Source organism: Bos grunniens, chromosome 12 (genome assembly GCF_055505025.1).
Source record: "Bos grunniens cultivar Pamir isolate PY7600 chromosome 12, Bosgru_T2T1.0, whole genome shotgun sequence".
Lineage (NCBI taxonomy): Eukaryota > Metazoa > Chordata > Mammalia > Artiodactyla > Bovidae > Bos > Bos grunniens.
Window position 1 is genome coordinate 82953594 of NC_141176.1, and position 26341 is coordinate 82979934.

At 41.2% G+C, this 26341-nt stretch overlaps 1 protein-coding gene across 21 annotated transcripts in view; it reads left to right on the plus strand.

Moving 5' to 3' along the window:
- Positions 1-26341, plus strand: part of CLYBL (citramalyl-CoA lyase) — a 257987-nt gene that overhangs the window by 184171 nt on the left and 47475 nt on the right. For 13 of the 21 annotated variants that reach the window (XR_015138435.1, XR_015138434.1, XM_086330434.1 and 10 more), the window contains 5 exons: positions 12046-12234; positions 16152-16253; positions 17952-18045; positions 19366-19533; positions 24211-24335. Coding sequence is in view for 19 of the 21 variants with exons in the window: in XM_086330434.1 (XP_086186560.1) it covers positions 12046-12234; positions 16152-16253; positions 17952-18045; positions 19366-19533; positions 24211-24335 (678 nt within the window). In the remaining 2 variants the exon portion in view is untranslated. Of the gene's footprint in view, positions 1-10054; positions 10252-11112; positions 11265-12045; positions 12235-15554; positions 15660-16151; positions 16254-17951; positions 18046-19365; positions 19534-19984; positions 20574-24210; positions 24336-26341 lie in introns of those variants that run through there. The other 8 variants (XM_086330443.1, XM_086330441.1, XM_086330442.1 and 5 more) reach the window with 4 other exon arrangements.

Consider the following 26341-nt stretch of genomic DNA (forward strand, 5'->3'; position numbering starts at 1 on the left):
ATGAACCGATCGCTCTCAATTTATTGTTAAAAAAAAAAAAGAATGTAAGACCCGTGGCCCTGGCCTGTGTGGGGAATCCGTGACACCTGTGGCAGGCAGCACCGAATTCATCCTTATAAGGAAGCCAGGTAAGGGCAGAGTCCTTTGATGACACGCTCTCCTTTCACTTGTTTACTTTTATTCTCCCACGCAGACTGCAGCCCAGCAGGAGGGCTTTTAAACCAAAACAGTTAATTACCTCTTCCAACCCAACACAAACAGAGCCCCTTGAGAGGGAGAGGGCAGCTTTGCTTGGGGCTGTGCTTTGCACAAGGTGGGCAGGAGGCCACCTTCTCCGACAGAGGCCAGGTGGGGAGAGACCAATTAGAGGGGGCGGGGAGGGCGGCGGGCTGGCCCTCCCGCCCCACGTGTACTTTCCATTTCGCTTTCAAGGGCTCTCAAGGTACTGTGACACCCCTCACTCAGATCCTAGAATGCGTACAAACGCCCATTCCGAAGGCAAAAACAGTGGCTCTGGGACCCGAGACCCTCTCTCCCTGGAAGCGCGTGCCCCCACCCCCTAAACCGAGCATGCGCAGGGCGGCCTCAAGCAGGATCCTTGTCTTAGTGCTCAGGGGCTGCAGGGTGGACCTTCTCGCAGTCCATGCTTGAGCACCGGACAGCTTCTGCTGTGGAAGCAGAACTGAACTGCCATGATTATTATTATAATTATTACTTTGGCTCCACCACACGGCACGTGGGGATGTTAGTTCTCAGATCGGGGATGGAACCTGTGCCCCCTGCAGCGGAAAGCTTGGAGTCCTCACCACTGGACCACCAGGGAAGTCACCCCTGAATTGTGACCCTTGTCCCACCCACCCCATCACCCTTTCCTCCCCCGGTGGAACAGGGCCTCCTGAATCCTGGGCTCTCCTCTGCTGGCTTGGGAATCTCCTGGCTTTTTGTCCGTCTCCTGGCACGGACCCTCCCCTCCTAAGGTCACAGGTACTGATCATCCGCCCTTTTATGCACTCACTCTTCCTGCCTCTGCCCTTTGCCCTTTGCCAGCTCTCTGCTGGGTCATCCCTTCTCCTCTGCACCTGCAGAAACCCTTAACTGCCCCGCCTCTGCTCTCAGCCCGCAGTGTCCCCTCCTGCCTCTGAGTCCCACATCCTAATGTCTGTGCCACTGACTCGAACTGTTATTTCACTTCTCATCCTATGGGCCTTGTGACCCTGCAACTGGGTGATACCTTCCTGCATTGATTTACATGTCAGTATAAAGTGACTTGCTTCCCAGGTGGTATTAGTGGTAAAAAAGCCGCCTGCCAAAGAAGGTTAGACGAAAGAGACGCAGATTCGATCCCTGGGTCAGGAAGATCCCCTGGAGGAGGGCATGGCAACCTACTCCAGTACTCTTGCCTGTAGAGTCCCATGGACAAAAGAGCCTGGCGGGCTACAGTCCACAGGGTCACAAAACAGACATGACTGAAGCAACTTAGCATGCGTGTATAAAGTGACATGTGTCTTTTGCCTTCCTCCACGCTTGTCCACAGCATGGTGGATAACATTTGACTGATTCCTATCCTACTTGTTAAGAAATTTTAATTGCTCCAGATCATGGACATTGGGTCGAAATGTGAGAATCATATTCAGGAAATGTTCTTTTCAGAATCACAAGCAGTCATTTTTTAAAAAGGACAAACCCTATCAGTTATCTAAATGTTTTCATGGCATCACTGACTCCATGGAGATGAGTTTGAGCATGCTCCGGGAGTTGGTGATGAACAGGGAGGCCTGGTGTGCTGCAGTTCATGGGGTCTCAAAGAGTTGGACAGGACTGAGCGACTGAACTGAACTGGAATGTTTTCAAGTATCTAGAAGCTTGGTCTTCAGTACATAAAACACCTCACGTGTGAGACATTGTACAGTTGCCCTCCGGATCCTTCCCATCGTGGAGACGTGGCCGCTGCCCAGCACCCCCTCACCCCCAGGAGAGAGCAGTCACAGCCCCCGTTCCTCCCTCCTCCCTCCAATAGTCCACTTGGAACAAATCTCATGGCTCCCTGTGCCCTGCTGCACAGCTGGAACACAGAAATACCACAGCCCTTCTGAGGCTAAGAACAAGCAGTGAGTGAGAACAAAGCAAATAATGAGTGGAGAGAGCTGTGAACTTGTAGATTCCAGAGCTCCAGTCACATGAGTGTGGTCGCTGTTCTTGACATTGAGAAAGGCTATGCCAGCCTTTAGTAAGCAAATACTTTGTTTTTTCAGAGTGTTGTGTGTAAAGTGTACCTCAAAGCCTCACTATTAAATCTCAAAGTTAACAAGAAACGTTAAAAACACAGCTCTGCCCATGCAGGACACCTTCTCAGGACTAGCTTGACATTTCCCTATGGGTGTGGGTTTGAGGTCCCTCAGAGGCTCATGGGGCAGTCTGGCAAGGTCCTCAGAAACACACATGCACACACGAGGCCTGTCATGTAGAGTTGAGGAAAATCCACTCGGAGCAGATGGGGAAAAGTGTAAGTGAAGTGAAAGTGAGAGTCACTCAGTCGTGTCTGACTCTGCAACCCCATGGACTATACGGCCCATGGAATTCTCCAGGCCAGAATACTCAAGTGGGTAGCCTTTCCCTTTTCCAGGGTGTCTTCCCAACCCAGGGATTGAACCCAGGTCTCCCTCTTCCTGACCCAGGATTTGAACTGGGGTCTCCCACATTGCAGGCGGATTCTTTCCCAACTGAGCTATCAGGTGGGGAAAGGGCAAAGTGAAAGAGGAAGAGCTAGCAGAATGGTGATGTGGAATGGACAGGGCCTTGGGAACGGGAAGGCGAAACACCAGCCCCTCTCCAGTCAGGGGCGAGGGCAGAGCTGAGCGAAGAGTCCCAGGGGAGTAAGCGCCTTCTTTCCACCTGAGTTTTTTCTTTCCAAGGAATTTTCATTGTATTTTATTGAACGATGAGGACTGAAACCACAAAATAAAACTATCACAAGCCTCCCTACCTCACACTGAATACAAATGTGTAGACTGAAAGTATATCAAAACTAAATGTTAAAGTAAAAACTGTAAGACTATTAGAAGAAGACATAGGTGTAAATCTCGGTAACCTTGGCTTAGGTAATGATCACAAAATGATCACAGACGCACAAGCTACCAAAGAAAAAAACAGATGAATTGGACTTCAGCAAAATTAACTTTTGTGCATTATAAGACACCGTCAGGAAAGTGAAATGACAGCCTACAGAAGGGGAGGAAATATTTGTGAATCATAGATATCTGATATGGATTTACTATCTAGGATATATAAACATTTATAATCTGACAATCAAAAGACAACCCATTTTTAAAAATTTAAGACTAGATTTTTCTACAAAGAAGGTATAGATGGTACTTGACTTACAGTGGTCCACCTGGTGGGAAAGCAATACACATTCAATGAAAACCATAGTCTGAATATTGAATTTTGATCTTCCCCTGGTCAAGTGTTACATGATCTGATCTTCTCTCGTGATCCTGGGCAGTGACAGTGAAGCACAGCTCCCAGTCAGCAAAGTGGTCTTGAGGTCGACCATCGATACACTTGCAACCCTTCTCTACCCAGACAGCCATTCAGTTTTTCACTTTTAAGGACTGTAGTCAATAAATTACATGAGATATTCATGTTTAGATGGTTTTGCCCCATTGTAGGCTAATTTAAGTGTTCAGAGCACGTTTAAGACAGGCTAGGCTGACCTTTGATGTTCGGTAGGTTAGGTGTATTGAATGCATTTTCAACTGATAATATTTTCAGCTTGCAATGGGTTTATCGGGACGTGACTCCATCATAAGTCAAGGGAGATCCGTGTACTGATGGCCAGTAAACACATTAAAAGATGCTCAGTATCATTAATCTTTCGAGAAATGCAAATCAAAACCACAGTGAGATACCTTATTACACCCACAGGAATGGCTATTATCAAAAACATACAAAATGAAAAATAAGTGTTGGCAAGGGTGTGGAAAAATTTGGAACGCTGCTACATTGCTGATGAGAATGTAAAATGTACAGCCACTATGGAAAACAGTTTGGCAGTTCTTCAAAAAGTTAAATGTAAAATTACTAAATGGTCCAGCAATTCAACTCCTAGGTATATACCCAGAAGAATTAAAAACAGAGACCTAAAGAGCTACTTGTATGCCAAAGTACGCCCTCATACACATCCTGAGCCTTTTCGGTCCTTTGAATGGAAGCTGATTTGGCTTCCATTTTGGAACCTGTTTTAAAGAATCTCTCATAAAAAACACATCAGAAACTTTGCTGTACCGACAGCTACAGTTTCAGAGCAGAGTGCCTAGAATGTAGTAACTTGTGGGGTGAAATCAGTAAATGAACATTTTCCTCATTTTTTTATTGTGATAAAGCACACATCGCTTAAAATTCAGCATCATACTCATTTTTTAAACCATGTGTTTCTTTTTAAAAAATATTTATTATTTATTGGCTCTTCTGAGTCTTTGTTGCTGGATGAGGGCTTTCTCGAGTTGCAGTGAGGGAGGCCTACTTGCTAGTTGCGGTGAACGGGATTCTCATTGTGGTGGCTTCTGTTTTGGAGCCCAGGCTCTGGGGCTCACAGGTTTCATTGCCTCGTGGCACCTGGGATCTTCCCGGACCAGGGATTGAACCCGTGTCCCCTGCACTGACAGGCAGGTTCCTAACCGTTGGAAAGCCCCATCATAGCCATTTTTAAGTGTACCATTAAGTGATTATTAAGTACATTCACATTGTTGTCCTTTTGTAACTGGCTTATTTTACAACTCAGTGTCTTCAGGGTTTATCCATCTTATAGCATGTGTCAGAATTTCCTTCCTGTATAAAACTGAATAACATTCCATTGTATGTATTAAACACATTTCGCTTGTCCATTCTTCTGTCTGAGTACCTGGTGGCTTAGACAGTAAAGAATCTGCCTGCAATGAGGGAGACCTGAGTTCAATTCCTGGGTTGGGAAGATCCCCTGGAGAAGGAAATGGCAACCTACTCCAGTATACTTGCCAGGAGAATCCCATGGACAGAGGAGCCTGGTGGGCTACAGTCCATGGGGTCAAAAAGAGTCAGACACAACTGAGCGACTAACACACATTTTTCTGTCAGTAGACTCTTGGGTTGCTTCCACATTTTAACTACTGTGAATAATGCTGCTATAAAAATGGATGTACAAATAATTTCTTGGAGATCTGCTTTCAGTACTTTGGGGTGTATACCCAGAAGTGAAATTGCTGCATCATATGTTAATTCTATTTTTAATTTTTTTAGTAACTGCCTTATTATTTTCTGTAGCAGCTGTACCTTTTTATACTTCTACCAGCAGTGCACTAGAGTTCCAGTTTCTCCACATCCTCCCCAATACTTGTGTTTTTCTGGGGGTTTTTTGATAGTAGCCATCCTAATGGGTATGAAGTGGTATCTCAGTGTAGTTTAAATTTGCATTTCCCTAATGATTAATAGGGCTTCCCTTGTGGCTCAGCTGGTAAAGAATCTGCCTGCAATGCGGGAGACCTGGGTTCGATCCCTGGGTTGGGAAGATCCCCTAGAGAAGGGAAAGGCTACCTACTCCAGTATTCTGGCTTGGAGAATTCCATGGACAGTATAGTCTGGGGGGGGTCTCAAAGAGTCGGACACAACTGATCGACTTTCAAAAAAAAAAATGATTAATAACTGTGGTTTTGGAGAAGACTCTTGAGAGTCCCTTGGACTGCAAGGAGATCCAACCAGTCCATTCTAAAGGAGATCAGTCCTGGGTGTTCATTGGAAGGACTGATGCTAAAGCTGAAACTCCAATACTTTGGCCACCTCATGCGAAGAGTTGACTCACTGGAAAAGACCCTGATGCTGGGAGGGATTGGGGGCAGGAGGAGAAGGGGACGACAGAGGATGAGATGGCTGGATGGCATCACCGACTCGATGCACATGAGTTTGGGTGGACTCCGGGAATTGGCGATGGACAGGGAGACCTGGCGTGCTACGATTCATGGAGTCACAAAGAGTCAGACAGGACTGAGTGACTGAACTGAATGATTAATGATATGGAGTATCTTTTCATGTGCTTATTGGCCATTTGTACATCTTCTTAGGAGAAATGTCTGTTCAAGTCCTTTGCCTATTTTTGAATTGACTTGTTTGGGTTTTTTGGTGTTGAGTTTTAGGAGTTCCATATATGTTCTGAATATTTATTCTTTTATCAGATATATAATTTGTAAATATCTTTTCCCATTCTATGGGTTGCCTTTTTATTCTATTGATAGTGTCTTTATTCTGTTAATATTGATTTTATTCTGTTGATGTACAACATCTAAAAATTTTCATGAAGTTCAATTTGTTTATTTTTTCTTTTGTTACCTGTGCTTTTGGTGTTATCAACAAATGAAATTTTAAGCCAGTTCAGTCCAGTCACTCCAGTCACTTAAACTCTTCAAGATCCTGTGGACTGCAGCACACCAGGCTTCCCTGTTGTGCCAGGGAACTTATAGTATGTTCAGTATTGCTGTAGATTTTCTTTTTTTGAAAATAGACAAACCTTGGGATTTCCCTGGCAGTCCAGTGGTTAAGATTTTGTGCTTCCATCACGGGGGACATGAGTTCAACCCCTGATCAGGGAACTAAGACCCCACATGCTGCATGGTTCAGCTCAAAACAAAACAAAACAAAAAAACCTGGGTAAACCAAGATTTTTTTCCATGTGGGAAAAACAATGGGCCAGAAAATAAAACAGTATCACCTTACCCGAAGAAACACTACCAGGTTGCAGTAATCAATGAAAATTTGTCTTTTTTTCTAATACAGTCAGTACAACAGTCTCTGTGATTATGATATATTTATCAGAAAAATAAAATAATTTACTAATGATGACTTGTTTATGTCACAGGCACTTCTGTTTTCTAATATTAATGTTTAAAAAGAACTTACACGGAAAAGAACATCCTTAAATGGAACAATGCATCAGAACCTTTTATTTTAAACCAATCGATCTCAAAATTTTCCAAAAAATCATTTCATATAGATGCTAATCTATAGCTATAGATGCTAATCAGGGCCTTCTGCCCCAAATTTGTTCCAGTCCATGCTTATGACATCATTTGATGAATTAGACAAAATGGAAGTGAGGTGAATTGGACAAATTCAGAAAAGACAATTCACTAGTGTTTCTGGGTATGTGGTGTGGTGATTTGCCTTTTGTAGGATAAGAATATTAATTGTTCATTTAAAAAGTTCACACAGATTAAGCATCTCTCTGGAGCTGGGAACCCTTCTGTATTTCTTAATTCCCAAATCTCCTTTCGACCACATGGCTTTTCCTCTGCTCCTGTTGCATTCAGGGTTGTCTTGGCGATTTCCTCTGAAAACAAACTATAGGTTAACAGACAAGGTTCAAGGGGTGGTGGAGGGCGGGTAGGAGAAGAGAAAGGTGCTAATTCAGATGTTATGAAACTGTGATGATGCTATTATTTAAGACACTTATTTGGGTGTGTTTATACTTTGTAGTTTTATAAAGAAGCCCAAGGGGCTCCTCCTGGTTGTCACCATCCTCCTTGCACCTCGGGTCCTGTCTGTCTCTTCCTTTCCGACAGAAGAAGTGACGCCGCTCTAATCCCTGCAAGTTTGGAACTAATGAACTGACTGCTGAGCTGCCGCCACGGAGCTTGGTCCCAAACTGTACTGTACTTCACACTCGATTCATTCTCCAGATGGCGAGACTGTGCCGCCTGCCGCGAGGGACCGCCTCTTCCAGTGGAGTGTAAAAGTGGACGGGTGTTGTTTTCTTTGCAGATTTGATCATTCTGAGCTCGAAACTTGCGAGGATGATTAGTTATTAGCTCTAATGGGTGCCAAGTGAACCAACTGCACGCATATTTTCTCCTTTCATTTTGGAGTCTGCAGGTCTCGGGGATGGTTGATTTATTCGCTTTCTTACGTCAGCAGAGCGTGTCTCTCTTCCCCAGGTGATAAGAACCCGGTCTCTGAAATCATAGCACGCCTTGGTTCCCGGCCCAGACAGAGTCACATGATCCGTCGGCTTATGTATAAGGACAAGTTTATTAGCCCCTGGTCCACTGCACTGAGCAGCCCATGGCACGAAATATCGATTGAAATGTGGGAACTTTGGTAACATCACCTTTTAGACCCGGGGCCTGTGAACATTCTGACCTGTGCCAACTTGCTCTGTGACCTTTGCAGACCCTACCTCTGGAATCAGACCTACTCCAAACACACGATGCTAATTAAGTCTCTGCAAAAATCTAATGTAATTGTTGAGCAAGGCCTTAAATTCATTATTCCCTCTTTTCAGGTTGTCAGGTCTTAGAAGGACGAGTTTATCCTACATTGAGAAATGCTGACCAAGGCCGTCCTGTAGTGTTCACACATTTAGAATGCAGCTCCTACTAAACCTTATTTTGGAAGACCTGTTTTGTTAACAGAATGTAAGACCCCCTCCACCCTTGCCCCCAGGCCCTCAGCCTGCCAAAAATTTCATTTCTTAGTGGCCTTTTTTTGCCTTCATTTCCTTTTCCTCCTTTCTCCAGGGACCACTTACCTCCCAGTAATCTCAGCAGATCATCCATATAGCCCTTCTGAGAAGGTGGTGTCTGCCAGGCCAAGTCTTACTAATCCCCCTAATGAGATGGAACTTGGAAGGATGGTCAGGAACAAACAGGAAAAAGAGAGGGAAAGAGGATGAAAGCGTAAAGGGAGTGAGGTGATGGAGATGAAAGAGATGTAAGAGAGCCGGTAGCAAGAGGTAAGGTCCGTGTTAGAAAGGGAGAGAGAATAGCGCGGACAGAATTTCTTTCTTTTCACAACTGGTGGACTGTGGCTCTCTCTAGCTGAACACCCAGAACTAAACCTAATTGTTCTTAGAAACTGCCTTCCTCTCACCCAACAGATGGCATGGGTGTGTTTGCTAGCAAAGTAACATATTTCACCATTAAAATACCAAAAAGAAAAAAAAAATCCACATGCTTGTTGGTTGGTGTAAATTCAGGGAAGTTGTTGGATATTTTAGGATACATAGCAGAGGGATGCACACTTGGTTTATGTAAATTGTCACAAGCAACAGCCTGTTAATAAGGGTGTTGTGTGGCAAAATACCTCCAAAGCGACCATCTTTTTTTGGAAAGGTATAGAATGATGAACTGGAAAGAGCTTGGTTTGAATTCTGAGCCAGAAAGAGGGGGAAAAAAAAGAGTTTAATAAAATGCTGAGTATTCACTGCTCATTATTATAGCTTGAAAAGTACTAATCAGATTATGCCTAAAATTGGAATGGGGTACTTCATTTGCAGCCAATTTCACAAGGGCCGAATTTTACTAAGTAAACCAGAATGTGCTGAAACCATGGCAATCTGACTTTAGATAAAAATCATAGACAGGTTTAGAACATGAGCTTTGAACAAACAGTCTCCTTCAAATCCAAGTGAAACGACTAAACAGCTTAGAGGTCAGATTTTGTTTGACCCCAACATTAACGATTTAGGAAGCGGATGTTGCAGGGGATCTTACACGTGCAGATTAAACTGGGAGGATGGCAGTGATGATTCAGATTTGCACTTCATGTGATGTTTCTCCCTCTCTGTCTGATTCACTTCACTCAGTTTGACACTCTAGGTCCATGTGAAATCTAAAAAGAAACGATACAAATAAACTTACAAAACAGAAAGAAACTCACAGACTTAGAGAATGAATTTATGGTTGCCGGAAGGAAGGAAAGGGGGAAGGGATAGTTAGGGAGTTTGGGATGGACATGTACACAGCGCTATGTTTGAAATGGATCACCAACAGGGACCTACTGTGCAGCACAGGGAACTCTGCTCAATGTGGCAGCCTGGATGGGAGGGGAGTTTGAGGGGAGAATGGATCAAACGTGTATATACAGCTGAGTCCCTTTGCAGTTCACCTGAAACTATCACAACAGTGTTTGTTAATCAGCTATAGCCTGATACAAAATAAAAAGTTAAAAAAAAAGCGATAAATAAATGAAACGCACTACAGCCTAAACACTCTGGTTAGTTCCCTTGCATTTTCCATTCACTCTGTCTCAGGAGACCCTTTCCACACCCGACCTGCCCTTGGAAAACCTGGAAGTTGAAACGTTTCTGAGCTGGAGCCACCCTGAGTTCTAGAGCTGCACCAGGCTTCATGGAGCATTAGCACATCTTGGGTTCTCTGAGGCCATGGATCTAAATACACACAGCCGTCGTTTCTCCCAACAGTCACAGACAGCCTGGGAACCATCCTAGTGAGTTGACTTCTGCTCTTCCCCATCAGGATTTTCTTATTCAGTGATCGTAGCAAGAGGGCACAGTAGAGCAAGTGGAAACATTCTGTCCCTGCAGAACAGCCCACAGCATGGTAGAGCCCAGCCACCGTGGCTGCGTCCTCCCCCACGGTAGCTAGTACAAGCTCTCGTCTAAGCTGGCCTAATTATTAGCAGTCAGATCTCAGTAAATCAGGACTCCACGGAGCTGTCTTAAACTGCTCCCTTGGACTCTGCTTCCGAGCTGACAACCCTAAGCGTTTCCTCACACTGTTTAACTCAGACCACGTTTGGAGGTCTTCCCTGCATCCACCCAGTCGCAGACCTACATCCGTCTGGTTTAAATCTACTGTCCTGGCTGGTCTCCTTGATTGGACTTTGACTCAGTATTGGCTCAAATAATTGTTTTTTTCTCTCCGCTTTGGTTTGTGATTTTCCTAGATAACTATGGCTGTTCAAATGGCCGTATATTGTTAAGACTTTTTTTTCCCCCCAAGCTACATTCATCAGCAGTGAGAAGCTTTAAAGTTTTATTAGTATCATAAAAACCCTTCTCAAATGAAACTACTTTTGATAACTGTTCATTCTGACAATGAGAATTTGTTGAGGGCTGTTGGCAAGTGGGAGGAATTTGTTTTTGAAACTGAAATTGGCAGGAAGTAATGACCCCAAGTGCTTTCTTCCTCTTGATTTCAGCCCCCATGCCCTCAACGCACTCCTCTCTCCCCAGGCCCTACCCCACCTTCATCACCCCCAACTCAAAAGTCAGTAAATAACATGTTTAATTTTGTACTGTTTTTCTGGGGACAATTCAAATACTGAAGCAGATCTTCAACCTTTCAGCTTTACTTAACTGTGGAGCAAAGCCTGTCAAATCAAAGGGAAAAAAATATGTATTTGTCTACCGCTTCATGAAGGGATTTCCTCTTGGTGATATTATTGCCTTCCATGTGAAGAAGTTGGAGCTTTTTTGTAGCGGGGAGTGTCATTTTCCTGTGAGTGCCTTCTTAATTGAATGTCAAGATTCAACACAGTTGCAAAATAATTTTTAAGTGAATAAAAAGCATGAAGCCTATAGATAGAGAAAAACAAAACCTTATTTTTTCCCTAATGTGAATATGCTGGCAGTCAAGACTACCATTAGTCCATAAGTTATCTAGTTTCTTGTATTTATTAAATAAGAAAATGCAGGTAGAGCACTTAGTACCATGCCTAGTGCTTAGTAAGTGCTCAATAAATGTGACCCAGTAATTATTTTATCTTTCCAATGGAAAAGTAATGCTAATGAGCAAGTGCCTGCGTACATGCTCAGTCACTTCCAACTCTTCGAGACCCCATGGACCATAGCTCGCCAGGCTCCTCTGTTCATGGGATTTCCCCAGCAAGAATACTAGAGTAGGTTGCCATGCCCGCCTCCAGGGGATCTTCTTGACCTAGAGATCGAACCTACGTCTCCTGCGTCTTCTGTTTTGCAGGCAGTTTCTGTACCGCTGAGCCACTGGGGAAGCCCTAATGAGCAAGATGAGACCACTATTAAATATTTAGAGTTTTACCAGCATGCATTACAGTGGCTCTCATTTCTGCTCTAGTCAACTTGAATAAAGTCTGGAAATCAATCACTTGCCCATCATTTCAAACATCATTTACTTGGTGGCTATAGTAGGCACTGTAATGGTGCTCAGACTCTCAACCCACATAAGAATTTCATGATGGTTTGATTGTGTTTCCCCTCAATGGCACATAAGCTAAGGAGATACATTTTATCTACACTTGTAGGATGAAGCTAGATTGAGAATAGTAAAAACTCTTGAAGACTTTGACCTGGGCCCAACTGAAAAGTGTGTGAGGATCAACTCGGTGTCCAGCGGTCTGGCCGAAGAAGACCTGGAGGCCATCCTGCAGTCTCGGGTCCTTCCTTCCAGCCTCATGCTCCCGAAGGTCGAAGGTCCTGAAGAAATCCAGTGGGTGAGTAGCTCATACACTTTGCTTTAATTAAAGACTGGGGAGCGGCTAAGAAGGAGTAGCAAGAAAGGAAGGGTTTGGATGCTTCAGGTTTTGAAAATGCACACACAGAGCAGAGGAAAATGGAACCGAGAAAAAGGAACCAAAAAGACCATATCCTGTATAAAAGGAGAACCTGGCTTTGCCCTAAGTGTTCAACAGAAAACGATCTACACTTGAAATGATGCTTCTGCTGCCGGCACAGATATGTGGTTTAGACAGAACAGCTTCCTCTAGAGCAACCCTGGAAACCAGCTTACCCGGGACTAGAGACAGCTAGGCCCTACCCCTCCACCTGGAAGAGTAGAGATGTGCATGGCTCTTAGGCAGGTTGATTTGAAGTCATCGCGGATGGCGAAAGCACATAAACTGCAAAGGAAAAAAAATGAACCTAAAGGAGGAGAGGAAAAGGTCACTCCTTAGGGCAACTGGAGGAAGAGACAGGAAGCTCTTAACTAGTGGTTTTAATTAGCACAGATATTATTTCCTGAACAGTTCCCTAGTTCATCCTTTTTAAATTGCTGACAGGTGTGTTTGTTTCATGACAGACTTTTCAGCCAATAAAACCCTGGCATGTCAAATTACTTAAGAAAACTTTGAAATGGGCTTAATTAGACTATGATTGTTTTCATTGTTAAAGCAGGACCCGGGTTGGGGGGTTGGGTGGGGCTAGATTTTATTTAGGGGTCACTGTGATGCTACAGATCTCTGCTGAATATAGGGCGGTTCCATTGTGCCAGTCAGGGGTGGGGGGCCCACGGCACCAGGTGCTGGAGGCGTGATAAAGGCGTGTGGAGAGTGGTTTGATGCCACGTCCGAGGTGACCTCTAAGGTGGTGGCTACAACTGAGTCCTAGACGTGACACCCAGACACTGCTCACCTTTTCCGCCCTCGTAGCTGTGTCGGCTTTGTGCTTTCCAGTGCCGTGGCTGCCTGCCACACGTGGGTGGAAGCACTTGAAGTGTGGCCAGTCCAGACTGAGATGTGCTGTAAGTGTAAAACACACCCGGGACTTCGAAGACCTCACAGCACCCTCCCCACACACCCACCACCTGCAAAAAAGAGAATGTAAATCATCTCAGTAATTTTTAATGTCGATGACATGTTGAACTGATAATATTTCAGACATCCTGGGTTGAATAAACCTCTTATTAAAATGAAACTCACCTGTTTCATCCTTCTCTTTTAATGGAGCTACTGCAAAGTTCAGAATGACATATGCAGCTGCCATTATTTTTCTGTTGGACAGTTCATCGCGGCGTCTTCTTGAAGACCTGCGTTCAAGGGCCCCCGTTTACTTTCCAAACTAGAGTTCTCCTGGGCCAGGTCACCCCCCAGCAGCTGGGAGGTGCTGGTGAGAGAAGGTTCACATCCTCCAGGTCCGACTGATCCGGACGTGTCCTAGGTTGATTGAAATGGAATCTGAAGTCACTGTTCCCTTTTGGATTCTGAGTTAATGCCTATTTATCACCGTTATTACCCCTCATTTGAGAGGGGAGGGCTCACCCCGGCCTTCGGCCACAGCCTCTGTGCGCTGTTTTAAATCCCTGGCTTGTGAGGAAAGTACCGAAATCTAAATAGGATTTCTAGTTAACAGAAGTCTTTGGGGCTGTTTATTTTTTGCTCTCCGTTTGTATTTATGTGAAGCATAAAACCCAGAGCCTGATGCACAACTGAAAGATGGGCTTCCTTGTTTTCTTTTGTGTGAGAATCTCTTACTGGCCTTTTGTCGCTAGTGTGGGTTCTTGTTTGACTGGCACGGCTTATTGGACTATAACAAGCGTGACTCTGCCTCCTTTGTGGCGGGACAATTCTCCCACAAATCCCGAACGGGGTGCATTCTTCCAGCACACTATTGGGTGTGCACTGGAATTGAAAGAATTGCTGAGCCCGGCTACTTCATCTCCTCCCCAATCTCTTTGTGATCTTCCCCCTTCTTTCCCTCCCCCCAACACAACCCCCCCAGTCCCCTCCACCTCGCTGAAATGAACACTTTACCAGGCCGGAAACATTTAATCGTCTCCTTTTGAAAAAATTAATTGAAACTTCTCCACTAGTTACCTTTTGTGTTAGTACTTAATGCAATTTTTTAAGAAAGGAGAGGAGGAGGAGGAGGAGGATGGGCTAGAATATTTAATTTTTAAATGCCCCTCCTGGCTTAAAAACAAAAGGCATTAGAGATTTTTCTCACTAGGAACCAGGGAAGGGGTTGTAAAAGATTTACCCAGTTTTTTACAGGTTTTGTAGTTATAATTATTATCACCAAGAATGGGACAAGTGATGTTTCAAGGTTTTGTTTTTTTTAACAAGAAAAAAAAGTCTTTTTTTTGGCTGCACAGGTAATACCACTAATATTTTATCACCCATTTTCTAGCTTCAGTGTGACATAAATTATGTTTTCTTTCCATTCTCGTGGAATACTATATGTTTGTCCCCTGAAATTGTAGCCTTCGCTTCCTCCTTGCTATTTTGGTTGAGTTATTCCTTCCCTTGTAAAGTTGCTAAGGAGGTGATGATGATGGTGTCGAGGAAGGGAGGGGCAGTGGGTGCAACTGGGAATAATTCTTCATTACTGAAAGCTGTGATTTATTTTAGCCTAATTGTAAAGTTACTGCAAATTGCTCAAAAGCTTTTTAAAGATCCCAGTGATTAGATTTTTTTTGGTGGTTGTTGGGGGGAGGGACGCTGCATAGGCAAGGAGGGGGCAGCTAAAAGGGGAAATAACACCTCTAATCCTGCTTCTGGTAAATAGGCTGCCAGCTTTTAAAATGAGTTTCCTTTCTATTAGTCAGAATATTATGCTAAGCCTTAAGCATTAGTTTTTTTATGTTGCCATAGCAGCCCTGTTCCTGCAGGGCGGTGACCTGCCATGATTACAGTACAAAGCTTATAGGGTCTTGAAACCCCCTTTGAAGATGAAAAGTCTTTGATGGTTTATATTTATGCAAATCTCTTAGATATGATTTACCCAACTGAGACTGAATGGAGAGATGATTAAAATTCCCTTTTCCTTTGATATCCATTAATGGCTGAATATTCCTTAAATTTAAAATGGATATATATGTTTTTATCTTTATTTACAAAAATATCTTTATCATACCTGTGTGTGTGTGTGTGTATGTGTGTGTTTTTATCTCCCTACATCTTATTAGATCTAGATGGACATAATAGATTTACAATTTAGAGTGTGGTGGGGTTTTTTTTTTTTCCCCCTTTGAAAGGGGTGGGGGGAGATCTGTGTGAGAGCTTTTGTATGTTTCCAGATGATAGATTTTGGAATTTGGGCTACCCCACTGACAGCACAGAGCTAGCTGTGAACTGGTCTCATGGAAAAAATTGGCGAGCTTTGGTCTTCAAAGAATTAAACTTCCTTTTTAAGGTCTTCCTAGGTAAGCTAAAAAATTATGGAGAAAAACCTCGGAACAAAGGGTAATGTCGCTATAATGAATAATATGGATTCCACGTAGAAGGCTGCTGAACAGTCACACTGATGTCCTTCTGGGTCGGAAACGAAACCAGAATGGCAGGTAGAGCGAGCCTTCATTGTTTTAGGGGCCTGCCACTTGCACGGAACGGAATGGAGGCGAGAGGTCTTAAGTAAATATGTTCTCAAGGAAAGTATTTAAACTCAAGAATCTCTCCTTCCACCTCTAACTCCTAGGCCTCAAATTGCTCCTTCAGGAAAAAAAAAAAAAAAAAGATACTGTTTGGGGTTTTACTATTTCATTTTTGGAAACTTTGTTTTCCTCTGTTCTTTTCTTTTTTTTAATTCTTTTATGTATTACTTCCTCAGGTCAAAGACTTAAATACCACTTCTACTCTAGAGCTCAATGATTGTACATTTTTCCCCACTAGTCACTTATGACACTTTTTAATTTTAGCTTTCCGACAAATTTTCATTCTACTTAAAAGACCGAAAACTTGAACAACCTATGAATTTAATCCCTTTTGTGGAAACTGCAATGGGTTTGCTCAGTTTTAAGGTAAGAAATCCATAATATGGCTAATAAGTCAGAATTTTATTTATTACCTGAAAAGAACTTTGGTTTTCAGTCTTGGCATCTGCTTAAAATATTTTTCTAGAAAGATTTATAAAGCACAGTAAACCTTGAGCACCATGTGTTATCTGTAACAACCAAAAACCAGGTTGTGAGCATCTTAGAAAACAAGAAACTGGCTAAGTAGCAAGAAAAAACTTCCTAGTCCTAAGTATTTAAATGAAATATTTACATATTCCTGGCATTAATTTTAATTAATCACTGTAAATTTTTGCTGTGAATTATTTCATTTATAGAATAAGTGTACATGAACATATGTCACCCTTATGAATTAACTCAATTATCCTTTTGTGACAATTGCCATCTACTGGGAAATTTTCAGGCCTGTTTGTAGCAACATTAACTATAATGTCTAATAGCCAAGATTACTGTTTTTGAGTTAGTGTACACACTAATTTGTTCTATGTTATTTCAACTTGCCACATTAAAACGTAAAATACTTCCTAATGTACATACAAGAAGATTAGCTGAGCCAAGTTTTTTCACTGTTGTATGATCGCATTGAACTATGTGCCTTAACAAATTCATAGCCAGCTTGTTTCTTTTTCCTGTTGATCAGTGGCCATCTAAGTTGTTATTCACGTTCCATCTGACCTGTAAACATCACTGTAGCACCCCTTCTCAGAGGGCAGGAGAGGAGAAATATCTAAAAACAAAAAGAGAAAGTCCAGCTGTACGGGGGAGGTAATATGTGAACCAGTGCTCGGAGAGGAAACTTTGAGACCTGCTGGCCCGTGCAGGAGGGGCAGAGTGCAGACGCTTGGGGAGCTGCATCAGCACGTTTACACCAGCAACCACAAATTCCCCCAGCCTTCCCTAGAATTCTGAGGATATAATCGATGCAGATTCCCTAGATGCAACTAGACTCATACAGTGATTTCAGCTGAAGCACTGATTTGCCATTTTATTCATAATAGAAGCGCTCTCAGCCCCTGAAATTGATCAGCAGTGCTCTCACCCTTCCTCATGTCTTCCCCACCCACATATATTAGCATGCTGACTCTCCACCTTTCCAGAGTCACAGTCGTGTCTAAGATGACCGCTGTTCATCTTTATTTTCACCAAGAAATGTCCAAGTTGCTTATTAATATATCTTGCATGACTTACTGCGTTTTTATTTTCTCTTCTGGAGTTGTAGAGTTCTGTATTGTTTGTTTTTAATCCTGAGACCATTTACTGAGAAATCTTGATCCCAAAGCAAATAATCCAATTAGTTTGATTTTTAAATTCTTTCCTTTTCTCCTGCGGCTTTATGTTTATTGTTGGAGGGTCTCCTAAAGCAGAAACAAATTTTTGGAAGAACAGAAGTAACTTCTAGTACCATCAAAATGAGTGAACTTGGAAGTTTCTCTAAAGATTGGATGAACTAAAATGTGAACATTATATCAATATTAGTAACATATTTACAACTATATTAATGTAGTCCCTTAAGCAAAGCAAATATGTGCAACATAACTTACATGGGACAATATTAAGTACTTTTGAAAGGGGTGAATTGGGGCTGCATTTTCGGGACAGCTTTCTGCCAAACGGTGTTAGGAGTTGCATCTTTCTGTTACTGAAATATACCATGCTGCTTCTCTCTAACGTGCGTGTGTGTGGTTCTGTTCTGTTTTTTTACAGGCAGTGTGTGAGGAAGCAGTAAAGAACGGGCCTCGAGTGGGTCTTTTTCTAGATGCTGTAGTTTTTGGAGGAGAAGACTTTCGAGCCAGCATAGGTGTCAAAGACATGTTTCTCCTCTCATTCTCGCTGTTTCTGTGTGTATATATTTTTTCTTTGCCCCTCCAAGAATGGGCATTTCCATGGCAATATCGATTTGCCAACCATGACCATGGGCAACACTTGCTGATAATTTAGGGCACCTCATAGCTGTCTTGCTTCCAGAACCCTACATCAACACTTCCATTCGTTTATAAAATAACTAATAAAAAGCTTGTCGTAGCCTCAGACATGTTCAGGTCTATATGACGTCTACGTTGTTCATAATAAGTACGTTATGTGAACAACTTTTCTGTTGTTTAAACATGCTGTTTTCCCATTAGTCTGAGGGCTGTCTAGACTTGTAACACGAATTTAAGGCAATTTCACATTGCTTTAATGAGTCGTTTTCTACACTGAATGCAGTATGTAAATGTTTAACGTAGATCTCAAATCCACCCTAAAGTATATTTCTGAGCCCCTTTGTTATGAAATACTCATTGAGATAGTATGCTGGTTTTCACTGGTCTTCCTCCTGCCCTGGGCACTGTGTCTTTGGTCTGGGCAGATGTATCACTAGAGCCTGTGAATGTGTCTAGAAAAGGGGCCTCGGCCACAAAGCGTTATCAAAACCCCAGTCCCAGTGACCTGAAAACTGGAGCGTTCCCTAGGCAGTGTCATGGTCCAAATATAAACAGTGACACTTCGCCCCCTCTTCCTGGGAGGGAGAGAAAGGAACTTATTTTAATACCACTCTTTCCAGGAAACTTTTGTGTATACAACAGCTCAGTGGACACTTTCTGCCTCTCTCAAAACCAGTGTCCTTTCGTTTCCCCCAGCTCCCCATCCACACCTCAAAGCTGCCGTATTTGGCTCAGAACCTTGGTTGTGACACAGCATTGCAGCCACAGCACCCGAATTCCGTGCTCAGCGAAGGGACTTAACTATTTCCACGCATAGCTATTTGGCCACCTTGTATAGTGAGTGCTGACTCTGGAGTGACACTTTCTGAGCAATGGCAAGAAGGAAAAGAATACACCTGGAGTCCTTTGTGGCCTATTGAGTCATTTGTGTCTAGCTGGTGAGATAGGGGAGGGGCCTTCTCTTAATACATGTGCAAGTAATTACTCGAAAAGATGCCTTGCGTGATTAAGAGACACAAGTGAGAGTTAACTCTGCCTACGCAGAACCCTCTCTTCTTTTTTATTTGCACCATCCTTTCGCTAGGGTGAAATACCCAGGTAGACACAGAAGTCTTTACACACTTGAGTGTTTGTAATATTATATATCTAGGTCCAGTTTCCAAAGTTAACATCTGCTTTCTCTGTCAACACTTCAGGTGCAACAAGTAGTAAGGAAACCCAAGATATCCTCTACGCTCGACAAAAGATTATTGTTGTAGCTAAGGCCTTCGGTCTACAGGCCATAGATCTGGTGTACATCGACTTCCGGGATGAAGAGGGGCTCCTCAGGCAGTCGAGAGAAGGAGCTGCAATGGGATTTACGGGTATGATTCTCGATAATACCCTAGAAAGCAGTATCTAGATTATGCAAACTTTCCAGAAAAATAGAAATGTAACCAGAAACTGGGTGTATTTAATGTAGCCGGGTGACTCATACTTATCCCACCATATGAAACATGAAAAAGTTATCCAGAACAAGAACCTGCCAAAGTGTCATATCTGTCTTTGGCTCTGCAAGTCAAAAAACAAAACACTCGTTTTAGTTTCTCCTGATAATACCTACAAGTTTTTTCTGTTCTCTTAATAATAATTCTTCTGCAGTTTTTGCTGATGTGAGGGGAAGAACAAGGCCATTATAGCAGTGTTTCCGAGTGAACTGCCTTAAGAATTTGAGTTGATGGGTAGGAAAAAAAAAATGTACTCAAATATCCAAAATATTAATTTATTTCTGAAAAACATTTAGTGATATCTTCTTTGTTTTTTTAATTCATACAGCTTTTTATTTTTCTGCCACTTCAAGTCCCTCCTTTCCCTCCCACCACCCCATGAGTGTCTGCGTACCGGGTGACACCTATGGGCGTTGGCTGGCATTAAGATCAGCGGGTCCTTGAAATCCAGTCCTGGAGCACAGACAGATAGATATCTGTTGATTGGTGTGCCCAGTCACTCATACCCAGGAGCCCAAGGAGCAACCGAAAATTGTATTTTTGCAACAAGAATCTTTTTTGAAAAACCACAATAGGATTCTATACACAAACATGTCTGCAGTTGCACACACACACACACACACACACACAAAACTGTGGGTAAAAAGCACCATCATCTATTTTATTATTTGTTCTTCTGCTGCAAGTTCTAAGAATATTGTGATCAGAAATACACCCCAAAAAATAAAAATGACAAGCATCCATGCTATTCTTTTTGTAAATATTTTTGAAATGTGTTTGCATAAAGGTGACTGAAACATTTCATAAAATGATCTTCAATATAAAAGATACCTTAATGGATGATAATTTAACCCAAAGTAAAATGGAAAGACTGAAGAAGCAGTGTTATAGAATTAAATAAAGCCCTGACCTTTGTATTTGTGTTTTTATTTATTTTTTTAGGGTTTCAGGGGGCCTTTTTATTTAAAAGAGCATCATTATTTGCTTTAACTGTGGCAGTAGGAGTAATGCCAACATTTTGCATTTGAGAGAGTGCATAATATAGGCAAGGTGCCTGACCAGAGATCTTTCAGTCTAAATAAAACAAATATTATGTGTTGGTGCTTTTAACACAAAGAGTTAAAAATGTGATTCCCCCAAATCTGCTAAATGAATAAGATGTCTGTTATAGAGAACTATTTTCTCATTCATCTGAACTATTAACAAATGAATCGCCCCTACATTTAGTAGTGACCCAGAAGGAAAGAGACCCAGAAGGAAAGCGTCCCTGTCTCTGTACCTGTGACACCTGCCTCTTTCCAATGACCTGTTAGGATGTGACCCAAATGGAAAAGTTGGAGAAAGACTCCATGAAATCTATCTAATACACCCTGATGTGTTGGTCTAAACTATGTGGCATTGGCTGCCAAGCAGCCAGATGTTGCTCTGAAATGGGCACTAATACAATAAAAAAAAAAAAAAGAAAGCACTGAATTGATGGGGCCTCTCTGATCATCACTCAGGATAACCTGGGTGTCCTCTGCTTCCTCCAGGGTAAGTGTTTGCTCCAGAACTTGTAAGAGACTTTGTGAGTTTGTCCAAGAGACAGAACTGAATTAAACTGGTCCCTAATTCGATCGAAGCAGACAAGTTATTTCAAATCAGATTTAAATTTCTAGATTGTGCCCAACTCAGTGTGAGGCGCTTACAGACTTGGCACCATTGTTTCTCAACAACAGGGAGTATTAAATCACACACAAAAAAATGGAAGTGGAAGGGAGGGGGCGGCAGGGGAGGGTACAGTGCCCACTATATATTCAGGGGAACAAGTCAGGAAAGTAGGAAGCTGAACTTCAGAGCCATCTTGCAATTTTTAGAAAGAAAGGTCTTTCTTGTCCCAACATTATTTCTATTCACCAATAAAAGGTGATTGGTTTGATAATAAGATAGGAGATTATTGGTAGTATTTTTAAACAACAAATGCTTTAATGAGCATTTTACACCACTCATGATCTGTTTGTCCTAATTATTTGTCATGTAATTGCCATACTTTGAGCTTTGCACAAAAAGGGAGAAAAGGAAAGAAGGAAGAAAAGGGGAAGGAAGGAGGGAGGGCAGGAAAAGAGAGCTGCATACCCTATTTGAAGCAAAAGCCTGAAAGTTTTAAAATTCAATGAAGTATTGTGTTGTCTATAACACTGATAAGGATCTATACTATAAGAATTTTCCAGGCTTTAAAAAATTAGATTTTTTTTTAATGAATTGTACTTTTGTGACACTTAACCATGCCTCAGACAGCAGGTCACAGTTTCTCTTCTGTAATCATTGTTTCACAGGGCTACGATCCATGTAGATTGATTTTAAGTCAATGCATTAGCTATATAAATGACTATTAACTTTAGGAATTATTTTTATAAAAAGAAACCAAAAATAAATCTTGGAATAAAGCTTTAACAGCCGACTTAGGCATCACAGTTATTCCAGTACTACATGCTGAGAAGAAAGATTATAAATATGAAGCACTATGGGTTTTCTTCTTTTTTGCAGTCTTTTGTAGAAGACAAAAATGACACCATCATACAGTTACCTAAAAGACTTGACAGATATTGATTTAAAGCACGATATATCAAGTGGTACTGTAAAAAGGATTTCATGGTCATAAATTTTAATGTCTTCCAATTTTGCACCCTCTCAGTAACTTGTCAATAACAACTCTTCTGTATAAAATATTTGCTTCACTCCCACATGGCATAAAAGTCTGCCGTTCAGTTGTTGGGATATATAAGATCAATGAAAGATAACTTCACATATGGAGGTTCATAAATTTCTAAAACTTAACACATATCTTAAAATTAGCCTCATTACCAAAATATGGCTACTTGAAAGCCTCCATTAGTTTCACAGCATTGTAAATAGTTTATGTTTTGCTTCTCAATTTATGGTATCTGTACCAAGAAGTTCCCATGAAATCTGGCTTTTTACCCATCAGTGTAAATTGTGTACATAAATTATAAAATTCAGGACTAACAATTAGTACACAATGATGACCAGACTGACATCCTTTATTGATCACATTGTAACAACTGTTAGATTACTTAAATATAATTTCAGTATCTGATATTGAAAAAACTCTCATTTGTCATCACTGATGTTATTTGTTCCCAGAAATTATCCCTCAAATAATTTAAAGCATCTTTATTTATATAGGATTTTAATGTTATTATTAGTATGCTCTCAGATAAGAATGAAACAACAATGTGAGGATGTTTTAATTAAGCCACTCTGAAGACAAGATATTGTTATATTTATTCACTTAAACTCTTTTTCATGAAATGCTAAAAAATTTTTTTCTTAGAAACATTGTTCTTTTTCCTATTCGACAGAATAATGACAGTAACAGGAATGGACTTTTATAAAACATCAAGGATATAATTTGTACTTAAAACAGCTATTTCAAAAGCAAAGCAAATTGATATGCCAGCAAATATACTTGGCAGAGTAAATTATCATTAAGCATGCATTCATTTTTAAAGAACCAAATGTGTCTATAATTTTATCATATAATAAAACATAATCTCATCATTATTACAACATTAAATTATGTTGTACTTTATTAATGACCTGATTAGATTTCATTCTTCCCTGATTGCTAAATTGTTTTTTTTAATGAATGCATGATTTCATATAATCCTGTGACTCTTGTGTAATATTTTTATTTAAGATTCTTAAAGCTTTTTTAAAGCTGTCTCTGTAGAAATAAGATTTCTTCTGCAGTGTCTAATAATCTGTATAAGGGAGAAATATCCAATCTTCATTCCATAAGCAGAATGGGAAAATCTGGGGCTTTTTTTTGTTGTTAGAAAAACATTTTGTAATTTTTTATTTAAACATTTTAAAATGTGGTAATCTAGAGACCTCAGTGTTCAACTCTGCTTTCTTTTTTACTATACTGGATAAATTTTTTTAATTGAAATCCAATTTTCTATTAGTGGTTAGACAGGATGCACCATATTCATCTGAAAGAACGAAAATTAAATGTATTATTGTAAGACACCATTTGATATTAATGTAGTTATAACACCTGCTTCTGTAAGCTCTATGAAAACCGACAGACTGCTTTTAAAAGAAATCATGGAAGGTGGAATAATGGTACAGAAAAAGCCAAAGACAACTTACAGAATTGGAAAGAATTAACGTGTAATTTTTTTCTACTTTAATTCAAAATAATTGTTCTAATTTGCAGACATTATCCTCTAAAGTTCCAGCCAAAGCAGTCAGTCAGTGGGCTGCCTGGTCAATCCACCTGTAACTAAAAATGAGAGATTATCTGCACTAAGGTGACATTTCTGTAGCATCCAGAACACAATTGCTGCCATTGTTGCATTTGTTCTTCTGTGGTGTTCTGGAAAGGCCTGCCTGATGGAGGTCATTTTCTTTTTAAAAAGTTCTGAACAGAATGAGTTATTTTACATACACTCTGTAAGGCAGGCATTCAGGAGCTTGGCGTGGTTGAGACATTTTGTTTGAACATCTGTTTGTTGTTTTGTGTTTCCGGTGTTATTAATCTTCTCATAGGTAAGCAGGTGATACACCCGAACCAAATCGCGGTGGTCCAGGAGCAGTTTTCTCCTTCTGCTGAAAAAATTAAGTGGGCTGAAGAACTGATTGCTGCCTTTAAAGAGCATCAGCAATTAGGAAAGGTAAACGTGTTAAAATGCCCCGAAACGGTGGGTGAAACTCATGTTTAAAATACTGTGGAGAATAATGAAAAAATATTGTTTGCGTGGTTCTAAAAAAACTCCTATTTGGGGGAGGAGGATTTGTGTGGGCTTAGACGGGGACATCATTCATCAGTGAGAAATTCATTTAAGGTAAATTTGTTGCTCGTTCCTAAATATTTCACTCACTGGCTCTCAAGTTTCCCATTTTATTCTTTTCATAAACTATACTGGCAGCCTTTGAGAAAATAGAAGTCTGTTTAGTTTTACTCTACAGACCCCAATGTGGCATTCATATGAAAATAATTTTAGATCAAAATGAGAGCAAGTTGTAATGAAATAAACACAGTTTGATCAAATGATTCTTGGGGAGAGAAGAAATAAATTTCAAGTTATTTTAATTTGGAGGGGGGAGTACAAAAATCTCCTCCGGTTTAGTCATTTAAGAGTGGGAGGTTGTCTGTGTGTTAGTACCAATTTCTGGACCTGAGATTTGGATCGAATGGAAAGCAAATTAACACTGGAGTACGGTTGTTCCTAATTTAGTGCATCATTGAGCCTCGCGTTTCCTGCTCTGTGGGTTTCTGCTGTGTAAATATTGCAGTGGTGATGCACAATCTGTCTCCACTTTGTGCCAGTAACACTTAAATGAGGTGTCGCCCGAAGGAAGATTTTATGCTAGTTGCAGCATTGTCAGTTAATTATCTTAAAGGTTATTTGCAATAATACCGTTTGCCTCTTTTTAAGGGGATGGGAGGAAAGTTGCCTTTATAAATCTGTCCTAGAGGTTATATCTAAACTTGGCTTTGTTACTTACATAAAGAGTGAAGTTTTGATGCCTAGCATGGAAAACTACTCAGGGGAGAAAGAGTGTTGAAACATTATAAAGTTTCTAAATGTTAAACAGTACGCCCCCCACCAAAAAAAAAAAGAACAAAATTGGTTTTCAGTGGTGACCCGGTGACATCAATGTGAAACGTGTGGCTTGTACTTTTCATTGGAGTAAAAACACCTAAAAATCCCAAGATTTTCAAAACTAGGTAACAATATTAAATGGGTCACTCCCTCCCTCTCATTACCTGCCTTCAGTCCCAACCATGCACGCATGCTTGCCCTCACATACTTTCAGGCTCCTTTATGCACAAACTTGCACTTAAAATCAAAAGGCAGAAAATGTGACACTAGAAACATCCAAATCAGGACTTATACCAATTTCAGGATAAATAGCAACCTTTCGTTTGGTATCAGTAATAACCATTAAAAAATTGCAGTTCATAACAATATTTTTTCTATATCTTGACCCCCCAATTCAGTTCCTCCATGAATAAATATATTTATCTGGAGAGAAGAGCCCTGTGCTTTTACATTTATGTATGCAAAATAACTCCATCCACTCCCCTCTCCTGCCTGCTTGCCTGTGCACACACTGCTAAATGTTCTTTACCTCAGTGTGTACCTTATTCCAGCTAAGGATATGCGCCTGATGAGTACTTCCTCCTGACATAAACTGAGGCAGGATGGGCACCGTCAAAACGCAGACCAAGTAGACTTCCAGTCTGGGCCAACAATGCCTCCCTTTACTGTCTACACTGGGTTTCACATTGAATAAAATCAAAGGATGCCACTGGCATTGTAAGCAGCTAGCGGTATGGGAGAGGCTTCCCTAAGTTTCAGTAGCCAGCAAACAAAATTCAAACTAGAGACACATTCTTTTACTGGCATTTAAGTTCTTGAATGAGGGGAAAAGCAACACTTTTCCATTGTATCGTGAAAGTGCTGTTCCCAGGGAAAATTGCCCTAAAGTGTCCTTGCCTTGATGATGGCAACCTACATGTTAAATTATGAACTGTTGGGGGTTTTTTCGTTTTTGTTTTTAAATAAGAAATGCCCTCTTGTTGAGGCATAAGCTTTCACAACATTGTGGTAGCACAGCCTTTCTTAACACAGAACCATAGAAATGAGAGCAGAAGGGAGATTTACTATTAGGT